At 45.2% G+C, this 19,665-nt stretch overlaps 1 protein-coding gene across 10 annotated transcripts in view; it reads left to right on the top strand.

Moving 5' to 3' along the window:
• Nucleotides 1-19,665, top strand: part of Frmd4a (FERM domain containing 4A) — a 588,018-nt gene that overhangs the window by 481,376 nt on the left and 86,977 nt on the right. For all 10 annotated transcript variants that reach the window (XM_087590786.1, XM_087590788.1, XM_087590784.1 and 7 more), the window contains 2 exon segments: nt 5,623-5,679; nt 6,837-6,859. In XM_087590786.1, the coding sequence (XP_087446912.1) occupies nt 5,623-5,679; nt 6,837-6,859 (80 nt within the window).

Here is a 19,665-nt window from a genome sequence, read left to right as displayed (position 1 = left end):
TCACAAACTAAGGGGTTCTGACGGGAGTTTGCCAGAGGTATCCTCAGTTCCTTGTACTTGTTCCTCACGTTTTCTGTTCCAATTATTGTCTTAATTTCTTTTCCTGTGGAAGTGATAACACACTCCAGCAAAGGCAACTGTAGGGTTTACCCTGGCTCACAATCCAAAGGCTTGGTCAAGCGTCTTGGGGAGGTCAGAGTAGCAGAAATGTGGAATAGCTGATCACATCACATCCATAGTCAAGAATCACAAAGGGCTGGATGCATGAAGCTTCTTTTGGTTTTTGTTGTTGTTTGTTTGGGTTTGTTTGAAAGATTTATTTATTATATATAAGTACACTGTAGGTGTTTTCAGGCACACCAGAAGAGGGCATCAGATCCCACTACAGATGGTTGTGAGCCACCATGTGGTTGCTGGGATTTGAACTCGGGACCTCTGGAAGAGCAGTCAGTGCTCTTAACCACTGAGCCATCTCTCCAGCCCTCACATGCAGCTTCTTAGCCCCCTTTCTCCATTCACAGTCGAGGATCCCAGCCAAGGAAGGGATGGTACCACCATCAACGGAGCAGGCCTTCCAACCTCAATTAACGTCATCAAGATAGTCCCTCACAGACATGCCCCGAGGCCTGTGTCCCAGGCAATTCGAGTCTCTGTTGAGATGGCAATTAGCAGTAATCATCTCATTTGTTGTATGGGAAAAGTTGGACTTTCTCAGGCTAACCACAGAGGAACGCTTTCCCCTGAGATTCTTGGTACTCGACATGAAAAGCACCAGCAAACCATCTGAACTATAGGTCAGGAGGCCCCGTCGTATGGGGGTGTTTGTTTGGAGCACGTCAAGATCTTGAGAGAGTTGATAGCCACCATAACACTGCTGAGGGATGCCCTGGCTCCTCCTCCGGAAGTTGCTTCACCCCTTTAGATAAAGCAGTGCTGAGAGTAAGGAAGCGTGCGCCATCTTGTCCATATGCACTGAGAATACCCACATGCACGCCTGTACACACCTACAGGGAACCACATTCTGTCACCCTATACCATTTCCCAAAGAGCAAAAGGGATGACGGCCTTTCGCTCAGTAGTGAGGGACACAGAGGCCCAAATGCATACGTCATGGCTTCAGCAGCCAAAAGATATGGCATTGCCTCTCAATGGAACAGGATCATGTGTCTACCACCATCCTGGATTCCCAGGCAAGATGCTAGCTCAGGAGAGGACCCAGCAGGAGTCCCTCCTCGGATGATGCTGGCACGGTTAAGGGTCCAGCACAGAACTCCGGGTGGAAAAGCCCCCAGGAATGTCAGGGCACCAGCCTCTGCAGGTGGCCAGGTGGAAGCCACTCACAGCTCTTTCTGGAAGGGCTTCCTACCTCTTCCCCTGTTTCTCCATTGTCTTCCGTCGAGGGAAAGACCACAGCCACAGGAACGTATGGGGGTTCTGCATACTCTTTGATATCTTGGTCAGTTTGTTTCTCTACCGGAAAAGCACACCAAGGGAGTCACAGCCTGGGAAGCCAGCTGAGGGAAAGGTAGAGTCATATTTGGATGTCACATGACAGCTGGGACCTAGTAGGAAGATCTCTGGGACCTCCGTGGTGAATTCGGCTTTCAGGGTAAGCTCAGGACGTGAAAAGAAAATCAAAGGCTATGTTTCATTACGGCAAAATCTTAAAGATATGATCACCTGGGAGAAAGAAATGAGAAAGGGGCTATTGATAAGGAAGTAGCAAGTGTATTAAAATTAAAGATAGAAAAAGCACTGTGTAGGGAAGCTTTAGGAATTAAACTAAGACTTGGAGAATACACATTACCGTATGTCTGGAAATTATACGGCGTAACCTGTGAACAGCTTGAGAGTAAATCTAACAAAATCCAGACAAGAGAGAAAAGTTTGGAGACTAGGCGAGCTCTCAGAAGTCAAGAACTTGTCTTCCCACAGTTCAGAGTTTGGTTCTTCTGTTCTCTCTCGAGATTGACTCCTTTGAGGGCATCCGGTGAGTGTTAAATTCGGTAAACATTAACTAAGGAGTAACGGCACAACCTTCTCCATCAGACTTGCTCTGCGTACACGGTCCACGACATCTCATTCTGGCTCCCTTTCCTCTGTTGCTGGGTGCTCTGACTTTGGGTATTTTCTAGTCTCTTCATCTACAAGCGGAGGGAAAACTCATCCTAAAGACATTCATTCATTCCCACTTACCCTAAGGACAGCTCTAGTGAGAGAGAGAGAGAGAGAGAGAGAGAGAGAGAGAGAGAGAGAGAGAGAGAGAGAGAGAGAACGAACTTGCCCAAACCAGGCCAGACATTTACGACTGTTGCTTGTAGCCTTGCTGTGGCTGACGAAACACTTGTGTGTAATGTTCGCCCACAGGACCTCCAGAATGGCTGTGCAGAAGAAGGGACCTTCCTTCCTTCCTTCCCCCACCCCTCCTTCCCCTCGCAGACAACTTACATCTAGCAAATGAATCAAATCATGTGCCAGACACTATGCTCCTGCTCAGGGCTGCCTGCCAAAGGTTGATTTTGAGTTATACACGAGAAAAGCCTCCCAACTGGTGTTAACCATTAGCCCCCTGTTGACCATCCGCTACATCGTAGGTGTAAATGTTTAACAGAAGGGACTGACACGTGCAAACCACACACACACACACACACACACACACACACACACACACACCAGTGTGGCTCCCAAGTACCGTGAGCTCTCTAGCAAACTGATCAGTGGGCAGGGAAATGAATAAAGTTAGAAATGACCTATTGCAGAAACCCTGGGCAGTTTCTGTGGGAGCATATGTACTCTGTCATGTGACGGGAGCTGGAAATCCCACAACTGCCACTGCAAACGTTCTCCCACATCCCAGCTCTGACAGGGCAGATGAACTGCAGAGGCCGTTAAGCTCCTGTGGCTGGTTCCACATTACGAATGGCTGTCCCCTGTTCCTCCACATGGTTGTTAGTTCTCTTCAGCTTCACTTCGAAGGTGACTGAGTAGCAACTCTCTTTATCTATCTTTGGAACTCCTTGGCCTGAGACCTCGAGGACACACCCCCCCTTCAAAAGATGCAGACCGCTCGAATACATTGTCATGAGTTATGGTGGACAAGCTTGAACACCCCACCCACCCCAGACTAATTAGAAAATCCATATATCAGAGTTTGGCTTGTAGTTCCAAATAACCCTTAATTTAAATTACTCTTCAATGCTAGCTTCAGTTATAAATTCTGTTCCGAGAGTGTGCTGGCTGCAACTGAGACCTTATTAACTTGGAAGGGGGCACATCCTAAGTAAGGCCATATATTAGACAAGAAGTCGTGGCTTTCCAGTACGATAACTGCCATTAAGGTCCTCGTGCTCTGAGGCAAGTCACATCATGGTTTTGGATGTATAGGGGGAAAAAATGGTGTTAAGCTAACTCTCCAGTCTCTAAGTCTCTCCCAACTTTCCCTCTTGTCCGGCCACTCGATAAAGAGATGGTGATGACAGGAAGATGTGCTGGGCGTGGTGGCTCATGCCTTAACCGCAGCACCTGAAAGGCTGAGGCTGGAGGATTACCATCCATCGAGTTTAAGGCCAGCCGGAGGTACAGAGTGAGACCCTCTTTGAAATAAGAGAAGGAAAAAGAGAAGGAAGGGAGAGAAGAAAAATGAAGACCTACCTTTTCATCGACTGTCTTATGGTTGCAAGCTGATGGACCCGAATTTCTGTCTGTCGCTAACACTACAGACTGTGTTTAATAAGGCATTAAGAGGGTGGGTCATCGTGTCAAGTGTATACCATAATAGTGCAGATCTCTTTGGAGGCCATGGACATGGGTATTGCCATGATGGTGTCTCCAGTGTGTGGGCCCATCTCCAAAACCATCAAATCCTATGTGATAAGCACACCAACTTTCAGTTACTGCCCCCAGCGGTGCTATTTTTACAAACATGGGAACTCCAGGCCCAGGTCGCTTCATGGCAGGGCGAACTCTGATAGAGGTGGTAACTGGTTTTATGCTCGTGCAGGTATCGAGTAAGTATAGTTATACAAACTACAGTGGCTGTGACATCACTAAATGACATCATCACATGAGACCACCGGAGTAAACACGCGCTGGCATTGATGTGAATGTCTTACTTAGTGTCATTATGTCTGTGTCTAACAAGAAAAAAAAATACATTGGATTTTTTTTTCAAAAAATCAAGAAGTTTTTATTTTTTAAGACTGTGACCCTAGATCACAACCATTTGGGAGATATGTAAAAAAAAGAAAACAGAAGGATATTTACATTAGAGACCACACTAGCAGTGACTAATAGAGCCTCTGTGGAGACAGAAACACTGCAGAGTTGTATTGACATGACAGCCACTAGCCACACTGAGGTCTGAGCACACGGAAGAGCTATGGCCGAGGAACGGTGTTTTCAGTCCTGATTTATTTAACTTCAGATCGAAGCATGATCCCATTGTGGCATCTTTTTCAATGAACCCTCACTATAAGTTCTACAGACAACCATAGCAGGGCTGGGCATGGTTGTGTTCCCATCAGCCGCAGGGCTTGGGAGGCAGGAGCAGCCCTGAGCTCTGAGCCAGCCAGGGCTACACATTGAGACCTTATCTCAGAAAAAAAAAAAGTGTTGTGATTGGTTATTGATCGGCTGTATCCTAGTGACTGATAAGATGAGCGGGTTTGGGGCTGGAGAGTGGTTATAAATACTGGCTACTCTTCCAAAGGACTTAGGTTTAAATGCCAGCACTTTTATGTTTGTCTGTGTACCATAATGCATATAGATGGCTTATAGCTATCAATAAGTCCACTCCAAGGGGATCCAGCACTCTCCCTGGCTTTGAATATTGTCTGCATAGAGTCAGTCTCTCTCTCTCTCTCTCTTTCTTTCTCTCTCTCTCTCTCTCTCTCTCTATATATATATATATATATATATATATATATATATATATCCTCCCTCCCCCTTTCCTTCATTTCTCCCTCTATCCATCCATTATTTCCTCTCTCCCTCCCCACCCCCTCTCTTTTCTTAATTCTCTCTCTCTCTTCTTCTTCTTCTTCTTCTTCTTCTTCTTCTTCTTCTTCTTCTTCTTCTTCTTCTTCTTCTTCTTTTTCTTCTCCTTCTCCTTCTCCTTCTTCTTCTTCTATATGCATTATGGTACACAGACTACATGCAGGTAAAACTTCCATCCACGTGAAATAAAAAATCGCAAAGATGATCAGGTTTATAAAAATCTGGACATGCCCCATTCCTTATTGCCACATTCAAACTTGAAGATGACATACAGGCTTCTTTGAAAAGATCTTGGGAACTATTCAGGACCAAGTCTCTCAGAGAAATTGTCTAGAGAACCAAAGATGCTCTAAACATATTTGAGATCCTGGGGAACTTCCAAGAAAGACCAGGTCTCTTCCATGGAGCTGCAGTAAGAAAGCTGTTAAGTCCCAGACTAATAAAGAGTGATATGATTCATTCCTCAGTTCTCCATACCTGGGGGCAGAGACGGGAGGACTGTGAGTTTGAAGCTAGCCTGGACTACATTGCAAGATCCTCGTTTTAAAGTTTCTAATTAATTAATTATTTGAGACTAAGTAGATACAATCAGAGGCTCACTTTAATTTTTTTTTCCTTTCTTTTTAGGAGCTCATTGATGTTGACAGTGAGGTGGTGTTTGAATTAGCTTCCTATATTTTACAGGTAAGTTGTTTCACACACACACAAAAGGAGGTGTGGCCGCCATGTACAAACAGAGTCACGTCCGCTGTCTGGCTTCCTAACTTTTCCTAGCCACAAGATGGAATGAGCTATTAGGAATGCTGGTGCCATGCCATAGCTAGAGATGTTTACTGTTCCAAGATTCCAAGACAGTATATCATATGACCTTAGGGAAAGTTGTGTATTTCACCTGCAATTATTCGGTTGTCCAAAGCTCACTTCCTTTAAGCTTGCTACCTTCTTTTGCCCTGAAAACAACAACAATAACAACAAATGAATACCTAGAAGAAGTCGCCTCCTGTCCCCCAGAAAGGCAAAGTGAAAGCCTTTAGCCTGAGACAGACAGACAGACAAGGCACAGGAGTATCATCTGTAACGTTACCTCCATGAGTTGGAATGCTACCACGGGTTATTCTTCTAACAAGTGTTCACTGATGCTGCTGTGTCTGAGGTAGCCCACCACACTCACTGGCGCTCACATGGCCTCTGGCTCACAAGTGGCACAAATATTGCCGCCTGGCACAGTGGCACGCACCTATAATCCTAGCTGCTTTGGAGAGTGGGCCTGGAGGGCAGACTGCAGCTGTCTCGAAGAAAGGGAAGAAGCGAGGGTGGAAGGGAAGGGGAGGGAAGAAGTAAGGGAGGTCTTAAAGGAGAAAGGGGGAAGCAAAGTGTGTGTGGGGTGTGTGTAAGAGAGAGAGTGTGTGTGTGAAGGGGGAGAAGGAAGGAGGAGAGAGAGTGAACGTGTGTGTGTGTGTGTGACCTAATTTAGTTAGACCAAGGCCTTGAAGTATAAACATCTATAAGCCTTTGTGAAGTTTGCATTGTGCTTCTTATTCAGGTGGCTCGTGTATATTCTTCTTGATTGACCCACCAAACAGGGCCTCACTCACTGTGGAACCAAGGCTAATTTCAAACTCAGAATCCTCCTGCCTGAGCCTCCCAAGCACTGGGAATTATGGGAGTGTTCTGCCACCACTGGCTTAGCATTTCTCTTCCTTGAATTCCGGCGCTGACAGGGTGACAGCAGAGGGGAGCTGGTCTGTCTGACTCAGTAGAGAAGTAGCCATGATGATAGGGCATGGTTTTAATTCTTAACAATGGACTGATGTTTCGCTCCTTTTTTTTTTCTCCCACAGGAAGCAAAGGGAGATTTCTCTAGGTGAGTCCCCCAAAGTTGTTCTCTTAAAGATATATTTGTTGCCTTTTTTTGTATTTAAAGAAATTGCCTTGCGCATGTGCCTTGAAGGAGGACAGAGTAGTAATCGGTGGGATCCAGATGTCACACTGTCAACTGAGCAGGCAGGCTGGCAAGGCAGGCCCAGTGCTGGTGAGGACAATGTTCTCACCAAATGAGCCTCGAAACAACCAATGGCCGTTGTTCTCGGGCTGGTGTGTTGATCGTGCGTCTGTGTGGAGCCGGGCATCACTCCTGGGGTGTAAACTGGGTTGTTTATAACCTAACAGCTCTAAGGGATAAATGCACACACCACACACACACACACACACACACACACACACACGCACACACACACACACCACCTTCTCAATGTAGTCACTGGCTTTCAAGGGAAAAATCTGTATCACATAGGGAGCTGTTTCAGGGAAGTACTAGCAGCAGAGAAACGCATGCCTTTCTGCCTTCCGTGGGAAGATGCTCTGTTGAGAAAACATAGACCTAACCGCTAAGCCCAGCTTGAGCCATCCTATAGATCTGCTAGCTTGAATGTCGTCATTCATTCCTTAAATGCTGCATGCAGGGCAGCAGAGCTGAAATTGTCCCCAGTCTCTCAGGAGCAATAGAGTCCTAACAGCAAGGGGACTGTAGCTACCCTCGACAGAACTAACAGCTTATAGACAGATCTTCAAGGTATTCTGTTCTATCAGTGTCTACTGGGGAAAGCCCAGGTTAGCCCATTGTTTAGGACCAAGGTCTGTGTGTAGAAGTAATGACTGTGTGGTCGAGAAAGCAGAATATCAAGTCATTGGGTTCTGAGAGTTGGGGCTTATGACTTGGTAGTGGGATGCTTGCCTAACACATGTGAGACTAGGTGTTTCCCCAAGAGGGGAGGGAGGGAGGGAGGGAGGAAGGGAGGAAGTGAGGGAGGGAGGGAGAGAGGGAGGGAGGGAGAGAGGGAGGGAGGGAAGAGGTATCAACAACCACAACCCCAAACCCTACTCCTACCCTACCCTAACCCTAACCCTAACCCTAACCCTAACCCTAACCCTAACCCTAACACTTAAGCTTATACGTACACTTACACTTACTCCTAGCACTGTTCCTAACCCTGCCCCAAGCACATGGAAGGGGCATACATCAGATCTGGGGAAATAGTTCAGGGGATAGAGCGTTTCCTATTTAAGCATGGGGACTCGAGTTCATTTGAAAAGCACAGTACCTGCTGGGCCTGTGTACCACCAGTGCTGTGGCAGAAGCAGGCAGAAACGGAAAGAACCCTAGGACTTGCTAGTCTGCCAGTCAGCCAAGCTGGCCAGCTCCAGGGAGAGACCCTACCTCAAAACAGAAAGGAGGGATGTAGCCAAAGGAGACACCCAGAGTCAGCTTCACCTCACTCACCTACGCAGAAGGCTGCTTCTGAGCACACACAGACAAATCATATTTCTACCCCATCAAGAACACATGCACATTGCTATCTTGGACTGTATTTTTTATCTATACATATACCCCAACCAGACCTGAGGTTTATGACTTCAGTCAAAAACCTCAGCTAAATGAAAAGGAAAAAAAATCAAAATCTAAAACAGTAGTTAGCAAACTTTTTCTGTAAAGGCCTTGTATCTGACTTTCCTGGGTCGCCGGGTCCCCACGGCAGGCACTGCACTTCGTCCAAGTGTCAACGAAACCTCGTGTGGCGGCAGAACTGAGGAACGCGGTTCTGTTTCAATGAGGCTTTATTTAGGGAAACAGATACTTGAATGCTACATAAATCTTCATGTATCGTGGGTTTTTCTTCCTCTCCTTCCTTCTTTTCTCTTGTTTCCCCTTCCCTCTCCTTTCCCTTCTCACCCTCTGCATTTAAAGATGTAAGAACCACTCCAAGTTCACAGGCCTTTCAAACATAAGAGAGGGGGGATAGTTTGAGTCTGTGGTGAGCTGGAGTTAATTGATCCATTGGTCTAAATTGTAGTTTGTTTATGTCACTTTGACTGTTTTCTGTAAAGAGAGCTCCAGGCAGGCCTCCTTTCTCTAGGTCTTTGTCAGGAAGCAGAGAGAGAGAGAGAGAGAGAGAGAGAGAGAGAGAGAGAGAGAGAGAGAGAGAGAGAGAGAGAGAGATTGATTTCCACTACTCAACACAACGGGTGTGAGAGGTCTTAGCTGGAGACCTTGAACTTGGTATATGGCCAGTCCCCATTTACCAAATGTGTTGAATGAAGCTTGTTCAGTTTGTAGAAACTATAGCTTGTAGCCCATTCTTTGCACCTTTTGTCTGGCCCAAATTGGTGATTAGGTCTGAGGTTTTTAACAACTATAAGTCCCACCTACTTAACAGGTTTCCGCAGTTCTGTGACGTCTGGTTGAAAAGTCCACACATTCAGCAGGGTCCGATAAAAATTCCCCATCAGCCAGCTCGGAACCCTGCTGCAAACAGTATTTCTTTTTGAGAGCACCCTGACAGGGCGGAATGTGAACTGGAAACAAACCCATCTGTCCCACAGATCATGGGAATGCGGCCACACAGCCGGACAGCCAGGGAGGAGGAAGAGCAGAGCTTGACCTGACCATCTTTCACAGCCCCTTGTGAGCTCCAGCCTGCTAGTGTGTTAGCAGAAAGCAGATACGCGAAGGGCGTTTCATTGGTCAGAGCCGTCTAGCGGCTTTCTGTAGCTACAGCTGTCTAAAGAGAGAAGTAGCTGCCAGGAGAAGAGAAGGCCAGACAGTTCATTCAAGGTCAGCTTATTTCTTCCCATAAACTTCACCCCACAGCATGCAGAGGTGAGCTGTGACAAGCAAGACCCTGATAACGTAACACTTCAGGATTCTGAGGGCCGCTGTGCAAACGTGGAGGTTATATGGTTCAATACATAAAAAGCTGGGACCAGCACTGTGCATGTGCAATGACAGCACTGCAGGTAGGCGTGGGGACAAAGACAAAGGATCCCCCCACTGTCATTGGTCAGCCAACCTGGCAGAGTTCACCTACGGGCACAATAAGAGACTATCTCAAAAAAAAAAAAAATAGAGTTTAGAGCAATCAGGGAAGACCCCTGATGCCACCCTCTGGTTTCCACATACCTGCAAGCACATGTACTCACACCCCTAGGGACACATCCATAAACAAGACACAGTAAAAAGAAATAGGTAATAAAATATTAAGAAAAACAGTTTCAAGATAGTAGTGTATGCTTGAATTTTCCTCCTCCTCTTCCTCCTTCTCTTCCTCCTCCTCCTCCTCCTCCTCTTCCTCTTCCTCCTCTTCCTCCTCCTTCTCCTTTTCCTCCTCCTCTTCCCTTTTTGATCTTTTAAAATATGGTTTCTCTGTGTAGCTCTGGCTGTCCTGGAACTCATTCTGTAGACCAAGCTCTCCTCGAACTCAAAGAGATCTGCCTGCCTCTGCCTCTCCTCTGCCTCTCTGCCTCTCTGCCTCTCTGCCTCTCTGCCTTGCCTCCCAAGTATGGGATTAAAGGTGTCCACCACCACTGCTCCGTTTGATGCTTCATTTTGTATGTGTGCCTCTTGCAGGCCATCTCTGGGAATATTCTCCAAACCTGGAGGTGGCCATAGTTGGTTTGCTGAACATCAGGCATATTAGCTCTGACGTTTGAATTGTTTTAGTCTTGTAGCAACTAGCTTTTGATACTAGTCATCGAGGCAAGGTTCTTTTACTGTGCGCAAGTGAATAGCTTTAACTTGTAAGTATTACATCATAAATGTATCTTCCTCAACAAACGTCAATAAAAGCTTAGAAACACAGACCTTTGGAGAAGACTTTTATATGTTTAACATAGGATCCAAGGCTTAATTCTAAGATACCAAAGAATCTAATGGTCTTTTAAATTAGTGGCCTCACACAAAAGCCAAAGTGACTCCGGAGCTGGAGAAAAGGCTACGTAGTTAAGAATGCTAGCTTCTCTTCCAGAGGACCTGAGTTCAATTCTCACCAACCACATGACAACTCACAACCGTTTATATCTCCAGTTAGACACCTTCTTCTGGCCCCTGAGGGCACTGAATTCATGTGGTATATATACAAATGTGCAAGTGAAACACCCATGAATATGAAAATAAAAATTTTAAGTCAAAGTAAGTCTTCCACAAGCTGGAGGGGCTCGAATCTGTGCCTTCCTGAAGGCCTTTCTTGCCCGAGCCACTGGGTATCTACACTCAGCAGTTCAAGTGTGGCCTGACTCTTCCTATGTGGAATGGGTATTGAAAACCTGCAAACCAGAGGAACGTCTTCACTGAGGCACAAGGAAAGGAGGTTATCTGTGTAGTTGAGAGAGCCTGGAAGTGCTGACATAGTGGTCATAGGAAGAGACTGATATGATTGTAGTCCTGAACAAGAGCCACTCTGCTGTGGTATTCCCAGCCTCCTCTGGTTCTTCTTGGAACCTTCCGCTTGGCTTAGCACATGCCTGAAGGGCAGTCATGCCTGTTTCTTTTGTCAATAGAAATGCTCACCTTCTCTTCTCTCAGGTTTGGGGGTTTTGTGTTTGCTTGCTTGCTTGCTTTTTGTTTTATTTTGTTTGTTGTTGTTGTTGTTGTTTGAGTCAGGGTCTCTCTACTTAGCCCTGGTTATCCTAAAACTCAACCAGCAGACAAGGCTGCCCTTGAATTCACAGAGATAGGCCTGCCCCTACCTCCCAAAAAAGTGTCGACTACCCTAACCAACATTCTTACTGAATGTGATAATGCAAAATCACACTGAGCTGGCAGTGCCAAAAGCCAATGGCTGAGATACAGACAGTTAAGGGGACAGTGTCCACGATAGCGAGAAATGCGGACCGTACGTGTTGATATTTTGACACAGGGTGGACAAATGTGTATGCTATCATTAAAGGGTGAGGAAACCATCTTATCTAAAAAATAATATTTTCTCACTTGTATGATTTTCCGTACCACAGCACAAATAATCTCGTTTGGCTTCCTGGTGTGCGTGTTTGAGTTTAGAAACGAACCTTATGTGTCACCACTCAGGAAGTGAGCAGGGGTGGTGTTTCTATTTGAAAACAATCGAATAGCCTCTGAGCTGTCAATCAAGGCAGCTATAGAAGCTAATGTTAGGTGGAGTGGGTCCAACACAGAGTAAAACTAAAAGAGTTCTCATGTAGTCACTGTGGGTCAGCATCAGCCAACCAGCAGATGTGTACAAGCTTCATTCATGTCCCAGCTTCTTGAATGCTTGAACGCTTCTTGAGTGTGGAGTGTGTGTGTGTGTGTGTGTGTGTGTGTGTGTGTGTGTGTATGAGTGTGTGTGTGCGTGTGGGTGTGTGTGTGGGTGTGTATGTGTGTGTGTGTAGTATGTGTGTGTAGTGTGTGGTGTGTGTGTGTAGTGTGTGGTGTATGTTTGTGTGTGTGTGTATGAGTGTGTGGTGTGAGTGTGCGTGTGTGTGTGTGTAGTGTGTGGTGTGTTGTGCATGTGGGTGTGTATGTGTGTGTGTATGAGTGTGTGGTGTGTGTGTGCGTGTGTGTGCGTGTAGTATGTGTGTGTAGTGTGTGGTGTGTGTGTGTGTAGTGTGTGGTGTATGTTTGTGTGTGTGTGTGTATGAGTGTGTGGTGTGAGTGTGTGTATGTGTGTGTGTAGTGTGTGGTGTGTTGTGCATGTGGGTGTGTATGTGTGTGTATGAGTGTGTGGTGTGTGTGTGCGTGTGTGTGCGTGTAGTATGTGTGTGTAGTGTGTGGTGTGTGTGCGGGTGTGTGTGTGTGCGTGCATGCGTGTGTGTTTGTGTGTGTGTGCCTGTATGTGTGATGTGTGTGTGTTTGGGTGTGTGTGTGTGTGTGTGTGTAGTATGTGTGTGTGGTGTGTGGTGTGTGTGCGGGTGTGTGTGTGTGTGCGTGCATGCGTGTGTGTTTGTGTGTGTGTGCCTGTATGTGTGATGTGTGTGTGTTTGGGTGTGTATGTGTGTGTGTGTGAAGTATGTGTGAAGTGTGTGTGCATGTGCGTGGATCCCTGAAACCCACCTGTCTCCTCTTCCCAGCTGGGACTGCAGACACACACCACCATACCTGACTTCTTACATGGGTGCCAGGATCTGGACTCGGCCCTCATCCTTATATAGCAAGCAGTTTAATTACTACATTACCTCCCATGCCTCTCTTGGTACGCTTTTATTTAATACCTTTTTTAAAAAAACATCCTCGAGCTACTGTAGAACAGTAATATGCATTTCTTGCTTAAGTCATTGTTGAAAACCAACCAATAAACAAACAAACCAAACGCCTGTTGAATTGACCTACAGAAAATCCAAACTTCCAAGTAAGAGTCTAATCCAACTTAACAGAAGATCTCACAGCACTGCGCTAACCAAGCTACTAGGGACAATACGTTGACTTTATTTTTGTTTGGGGGTAGTCTATCATAAGGGATAGTTATTCTAGAATTCCCACTGACCTATCTCTTTATACTAATCCTGAAAATCATCTTATTATCACCTTCAATTGGTTCTTGGAAGTTTCTGGAAATGTGATCCACTTTAAATCTAATTTAAATAATTTTTAAATAACTATTTTCACACTGATCATGGAAGTGCACACATGCCTGTAGCCCCAGCATCAGGGAAGGCTGTACCTGAAGGACTGACTGCCTTGTATGTAAGGTCTGCCTGCACCACACAGAGTTCCAGGGTAACAAGGGCTACATACAGAGTATAGTACTCTATCTCATAACAAAAATCATTCTGATATAATAATCGATAACATTTTTCAAAGATGAAGCACCATAAATCATTATTGCCAAACCCACACCAATTCTGACATAAAGGACCATCAGTACAATATGGCAAAAGGACCCATGACCCATGTATGAGAGAGGCTATAGGGCTATAAAGCTGTCTTTTCCTCTCTCGTCTCAATTCTATCCTAGTTTTTCTCCCCTCTCTTTTTTCCACGGTTGATAAATGCAAAGCTAAGTGCCCTCGCTTTGGAATGGCCATCAGAACCATATAGAACGAAGTGTACTAATATGTACCCCCGTTTGAGAATTGTTTGAGTGGCTTCCTTAAACTAGCTGGTTTTTATTGGTGATCTGATTAGAGGGAAGTGATTTTTACATGGGGGTGGGGAGAGAGTCATCTGGGACAAATAAAGGCATCTATTCCATAGAATGTTTTGGTAACAAGCTTTATTAAAATGCAATCGCTGAAACTCTGCTGCCCTTGGCTGTCCAGTGCCCTTGGGACCTGGAAACACTTTCGTTACAGAAGACTAGAGGTGCTGCTGTTAATCACTAAAGCAAATTCTTGCAACCTAAGCTGTGTTAGTACCTGTAAGCCACCTGAAAAGGACTCTGAGCTGCACTCTGTTTATCTGGTGGACTCCCACCTTAGTAACTGCCACACCTTCAGAGGTAGGGAAAGACAGGAAGCCCTATCAGCGTTCCAGAAAAACAGTTTGAGCAAGGAAAAGAAGAGAGGTTTTAACTGGCTGTCTGGAGGTTAACTTATATATTTACTAGTTTGTTTGGTTGGTTTTTTTTTTTTTTTTTTTTTTTTTGTGCTACTCTGACCAAAATACCTCATACAAACGACTGAAGAGTTGACCAATTCACCTGGACTCACACTTTCAGAGGGGCTCAGTCTATGGTAGTTTTGGCCTCAGGTACAGAATATGATGGTGGTGGGCTTTGTGTGGTGGGAGGAAGTGTCAACATCATGTCTTAAAGGAAGCAGAACACAGACAGGAAGTGGCCTGGGATAATTTACCTCCTAGAACCCTCCCCCAGTAGATAACTTCCCTCAGCTAAACCCCACTCCCAAAGCTTCCAGGCGTCCAAAATGGCACTCCCCAGCTAGGGACGGCACACTGAAAACACGACTCTGCACACAATTAAATGCCCATCTGTGTGAGAGAATCTGAGCTGATGAGGGATGGGTAGTGGTTGGGAAGAAAATGTTAACTGGGTCCCAGAGATAGCATCTGTAGGGTTCCACTTGGATTTCCTTTCAAAAAAAAATCCTGCTTTTAGACACGGAACAATGTATCTCTCAACTGGCAGAGGCAAATAGCGCCCTTCATTAACACACGAGGCTGATTTTCAAAGAGGAGTTTCAGCTGAAACATTCCCATTAACTTCCAGAAGCCATGTGTTCTTAGGTCCCTGGGGGAGCAATTAAAAGCAAAGAGCATAATGACCTTTTAATATTTTATTTTCTATAAGCTGTGGGACTGCATGGTCACTGGGCTAGAGAGAAAGAAACTCTGGCGAACAAGAAGTAATGTTCTCTTGATTTCTTTTCCCCAGTTCTTTCCACGTTTGACATCTGGTCTGCCCCCTTTGAAAGTGTTATTGGCAGTTAATGTGTAAACTAAAATGGGCTTGCTGATCTCCGAAAATTCTAGGCTTGAAGGTTCTTCTAGTCAAGCCAGAGAATGCAAGTCATGGGCCAGAGCAAGACATTTAGAAGTTCCTGGAAAAGACAAGAAAGTTCTCTTGTGTGTGTGTGTGTGTGTGTGTGTGTGTGTGTGTGTGTGTGTGTGTGTGAAAATCTTTAAAACATGATATTTCCATCCATATACAAAGGCTGCCTTTCAAATGATAACAAGGTTATCTTGTCCAGGCGACAGGATTAAGTGTGGATAACGCTAGAACAACACTATTACATTGGTTACTCTTCCACTGCTATGATAAAATACTGTGACCAAAATCAACTTAAGAAAGAGTAGTTTATTTTGACTTATGGTTCCAGAGAGACAGAGTTCATCCTGGCAGGAAGGCATGGCTTGGCGACAGGATCAGGAGGCACACTATTCACATTTTCATCTACACAAGGAAGCAGAAAAAGGGAACAGGAAGTGGGTCACCATAAAGCCCGCCCCCCAGTGACGTACTTCCTCCAGCAAGACTGTACCTCCTAAAGACCCCACACCTCCCCCAAAACAGTGCCATCAACTGGGGACCAATTATTCAACAAAATGAGCCCATGGGAGACGTTTCTCATTCAAGCCCACCGCAACTACAAATCAAAGGTCGTAGATTCCTGAAGCCATAGCTTCTTGTTTACACAAATGATTCACATCTAACTAAGCAAGTTCAGTTATTATAAGTCCTTATTAAGCCTTTTGACCACTTGGTGTCTGTTTTCATACAAACGGATATTAAGGTGAGGGGCAGGGGAAGTTGTTACAGGGTTTACTCTGTAACCCAAGCTGACCTGAAACTCAGGATGCGCCTGCCTCAGCCTCCTGAGAGCTAGTATTACAAACAGGCACTGTCATGCCTGACTCCTACAACTGCTGAACTGCCATAAAGGAGGAAATAGCTGTCACTCTCCTCTAGCGAGAGAAATGGATTTGCTCAGACTCGAGAAAAGAAGTGTGTGTGGGGGGCGGGGGGGAGCAAAAAACCAAAAAACCACAAAACGGACATTATGTTAGGAATAGTCCACATTTAAGATACAGCTTTCATAACTTGGCCAGTTCTGTCACACTTAAACATTTCAGCTCTCTCATGGCAACTTCTCAATTGGGCAGGGGGGTGGGGGGATGTCATCTGTTAAACTTGAAGCATACCTCTCAACGAATTGAAAAAGAAAAGAGGGTATGTATGGAGTTTTCTCATGATTTCAAAATGACCTGAAGAGCCATGAGTAATTGAGAAGAAGCAGCAGGACTCTGTCACGCCAGCAAAAGCTTTCAAAAAGAACAGCATCTGAGAGTCTGAAGTGAAATGTTCACACGCAAAAAAAAGTTAGAAACGTTTCCAAAAAGCTTTGCCTTGTGCAGAGAAGTCCATTTGAGCTGTTGACGGTATGATTTACATTTCAAAGCGTAAAAACACATTGATTTATTTTTGCAAGTCGATACCATTCAAATCCTGTGGGAACCATTCAGAAGGAGGGAACGTTGTGTTGTGACAGCTTCTCTCTTTGGTTAAATATGGATTTAATCTTGGAACCACATTTTGAGTGAGCTCTGACAGAGCACAGAGGTTCATGGCCATAACCGTGTCAATTCTTTCGGAGTTGAGATTCCCAAGTCAAAGGTTGACATTGTAGAGAAGGAATCAGTTGCTTCCTCTCACACTGTTTGAGTGAAATTATTTGCCTGAAATCATAGGACCAAGCAATCTTAACTTGGTTTGCATTTTATGCATTTACAAGCAAATGAGAGGTTCACAAGGATTTCCTTGACGCCTAGGACAATTAAACACACAAAGAAATACTCATATGATTGGGTGATCAGCGTCAGAAACAGGACGGATAACTCATGAATGTGTCAATAACATTATGGGTTAGCCCATGGTATATATCCAAAAGCCAGAATCCCATGGAGGAAAATAACTCACGAGTCCCCAGATGTTTTCCTTGATCTGCAGATGTCAAAAGCAATGACAAAAATCTCACATAAATCCCACATGGACAATCTCTGTGTCATCTTCTAACCTGTCCGCTTCCCTCAGTCTGGGCACAGTAGGTAATGGGAAAGAAATGGACACACTGTGTTGCCTTTTCCCATCTTTCATTTAGCACATTCTCAGGGTTGCCTTGTGTCACCAGAGAGCAAAGTAAGGTGGAGAAAGGAGGCAGTAAGAGAAAAGTTGTTTCTTGAATCTCTGGATTTTGAATTTCTCAGATTTCAGATAATTGATTTAAGTGCTGGTCCTGGGTGGGAATTAAACACCCTGGCCTGGCAGGACTGACACCAAAGAGATCATTCTCCCTGAACTAAAACACAGATTGCCAGAAGTGGTGGTGCATGTGTCTGTAATGCCAGCGTTTGGGGGTCCAGGGAAGAAGGTCAAGGTTTGATTCAAGGTCAGGGGCTGGAGAGATGGCTTCACAGTTAAGAGCAGTCGCTCTCCCAGAGAAACCAGGTTCAGTTTCCAGGACCCACATGGCAGTTACAGACGGTTATCTCTAACTCCAGTTCTAGGAGATCGAGTACCTTCTTTGTCTTCCACGGGCATCGGGCACACATGTGGTATACAGTCATATGCAGGCAAACCACCTACACATATAAGATGAAGACAAATAAGTTTTGTAAATTCAAGATGAACCTTGGCAACATAGGGAGTTTGAGGCCCAACCTAAACTACATTAGACTGGGGTGGGGTGGCATACAGAAGAGGAAGAGGAAGAAGAGGAGGAGGATGTGTAGGGAGGAGGAGGAGAAAGAAGCAGGAAAATAAATGTTCATGCTGGGGGGATGAGATAGTAAAACACCCTTGAGTTAAAAGATGGGCTAGCCACCAAGTAGGTCAGGAAGCATTTGTTTCCTGGAGCCTTGTGGGTTGGTTTTTTTGTTGTTGTTTGTTTGTTTGTTTTTTGGAAATATATGTAAAGGACTGTACACTCCTACTTTTATGAAACACATCCTTTTCCCAGAGAACTGTAGCTTCATGATATGCCCAGCGCACACAGAGGATTTAGTTTGGTGCTAGCATAGAAGTCTCCCAATTTCTGAGTTTCTGCCTACTTTCTTATGCTACACTAGATTTGTTTTTCAAACAGTGTCTTCACGGGGACGTTCTTCCACATTAAGCCTACTCCAGAGCCCCCAAGCTGCTTCTCCAATGTTTGGACATCTCATTCCACCATAGGGGAATTTCCTGATAATGTTATTTCCTAGATTAAAAAGAAAGAAATGGTGTTTTTATCTTAACGTGGGTGCTCCTAACTACAGTGCCCATGAAGGCCGGAAATGGGCATCGGATTCCCTGGAGCTGGAATTACAGGTGGTTATGAGCTGCCTGCTGTGGGTGCTGGGAACCACACTTGGTCCTCTGCAGAGGAAGTGTTCATCCTTAACTCTTAACCTTCGAGCCATTTCTCCAACGCTCCACCCCCCAGATTTTTTCTTTTCTTTTAAGGAGAACAGGTGATGGGTTTTACCAACCCCTTCCTGATGCTTAACTTTGTCCCTGTTTAATTCAGTGCCTTGGCTAAATATGTTGTGGTAATAAATATGTTGTCCTTTGATGTGGTGAGTTTTCTATTAGTCATATCGCTAGAAATCTTTTCACTCTCTCCTGTAGATCACTCAAACACTAGCACATTGTCTTAACCTACCCTCCCAAGGAAAACCACCAAAGCTTTGAAATACCATTTCTATACTGGGAACAATGGCAGCTACCTAAGCTTTTTAATACAGTCTAGTTGATATTAAAAAATCAGACTGGGGAATTTCTTTTGACAACTAGTTCGTAAAAAAAAAATTTCACCTTTTGTTTCTAAACGTAGACTATGACTATGAACAATGTGTTTTAGTCTATGGCATAGCAAGCATACTGAACTCTGGGAGAACCTCGGTATGGCAGCCCCTAGACGAGAAAGCTGAGAGCTTTTAGCATGTGCTGGGCTATAGCTTTGTAGAGTTTTAAGGTGAAGCAGACATCTGTCCTATTGGGGTGACTTTCTCCCACCCACGTACTAACCAAGGCAGGAGGCACAGTCAGGCTGCAGAACTTTAGAACGGCTTTCTGATTTCCATCTGCACGTGTTGGCCAGATTGACAGGGCTGGACACCCCTGAGTGACTGCAGGTGTTTCCAAACAGCAAAGCAGAATTTGTCTCCATACTCATCCTCTGGAGAGGCCCGGGAGTCATGGATCCCTTCCAGAGTATAATGGATCAGGATGGGCTTCATGCCCTGGTGACTTCTCCATATACTTTTCTGTGTAACCTTGCCCTGGAGGAGAGCAGGAGAATCCAGGGCAAGCCTCGGCAAGGAAATACAGCCTGTGGCTGTCATCAGGGATGTTTATTTGCCAACAAAGCTGTGGTTGGGAGGTAAAACGATCTCTGTGTCCTTCCGTTCCTTCCCCGAATGTACTTTAGGTGTGACGAGAGGAG

Source organism: Rattus norvegicus, chromosome 17 (assembly GCF_021556685.1).
Source record: "Rattus norvegicus strain SHRSP/BbbUtx chromosome 17, alternate assembly SHRSP_T2T, whole genome shotgun sequence".
Classification (NCBI taxonomy): domain Eukaryota; kingdom Metazoa; phylum Chordata; class Mammalia; order Rodentia; family Muridae; genus Rattus; species Rattus norvegicus.
Note: the sequence above shows the minus strand (reverse complement) of the source record. Positions and strands in the feature narration are given on the sequence as shown.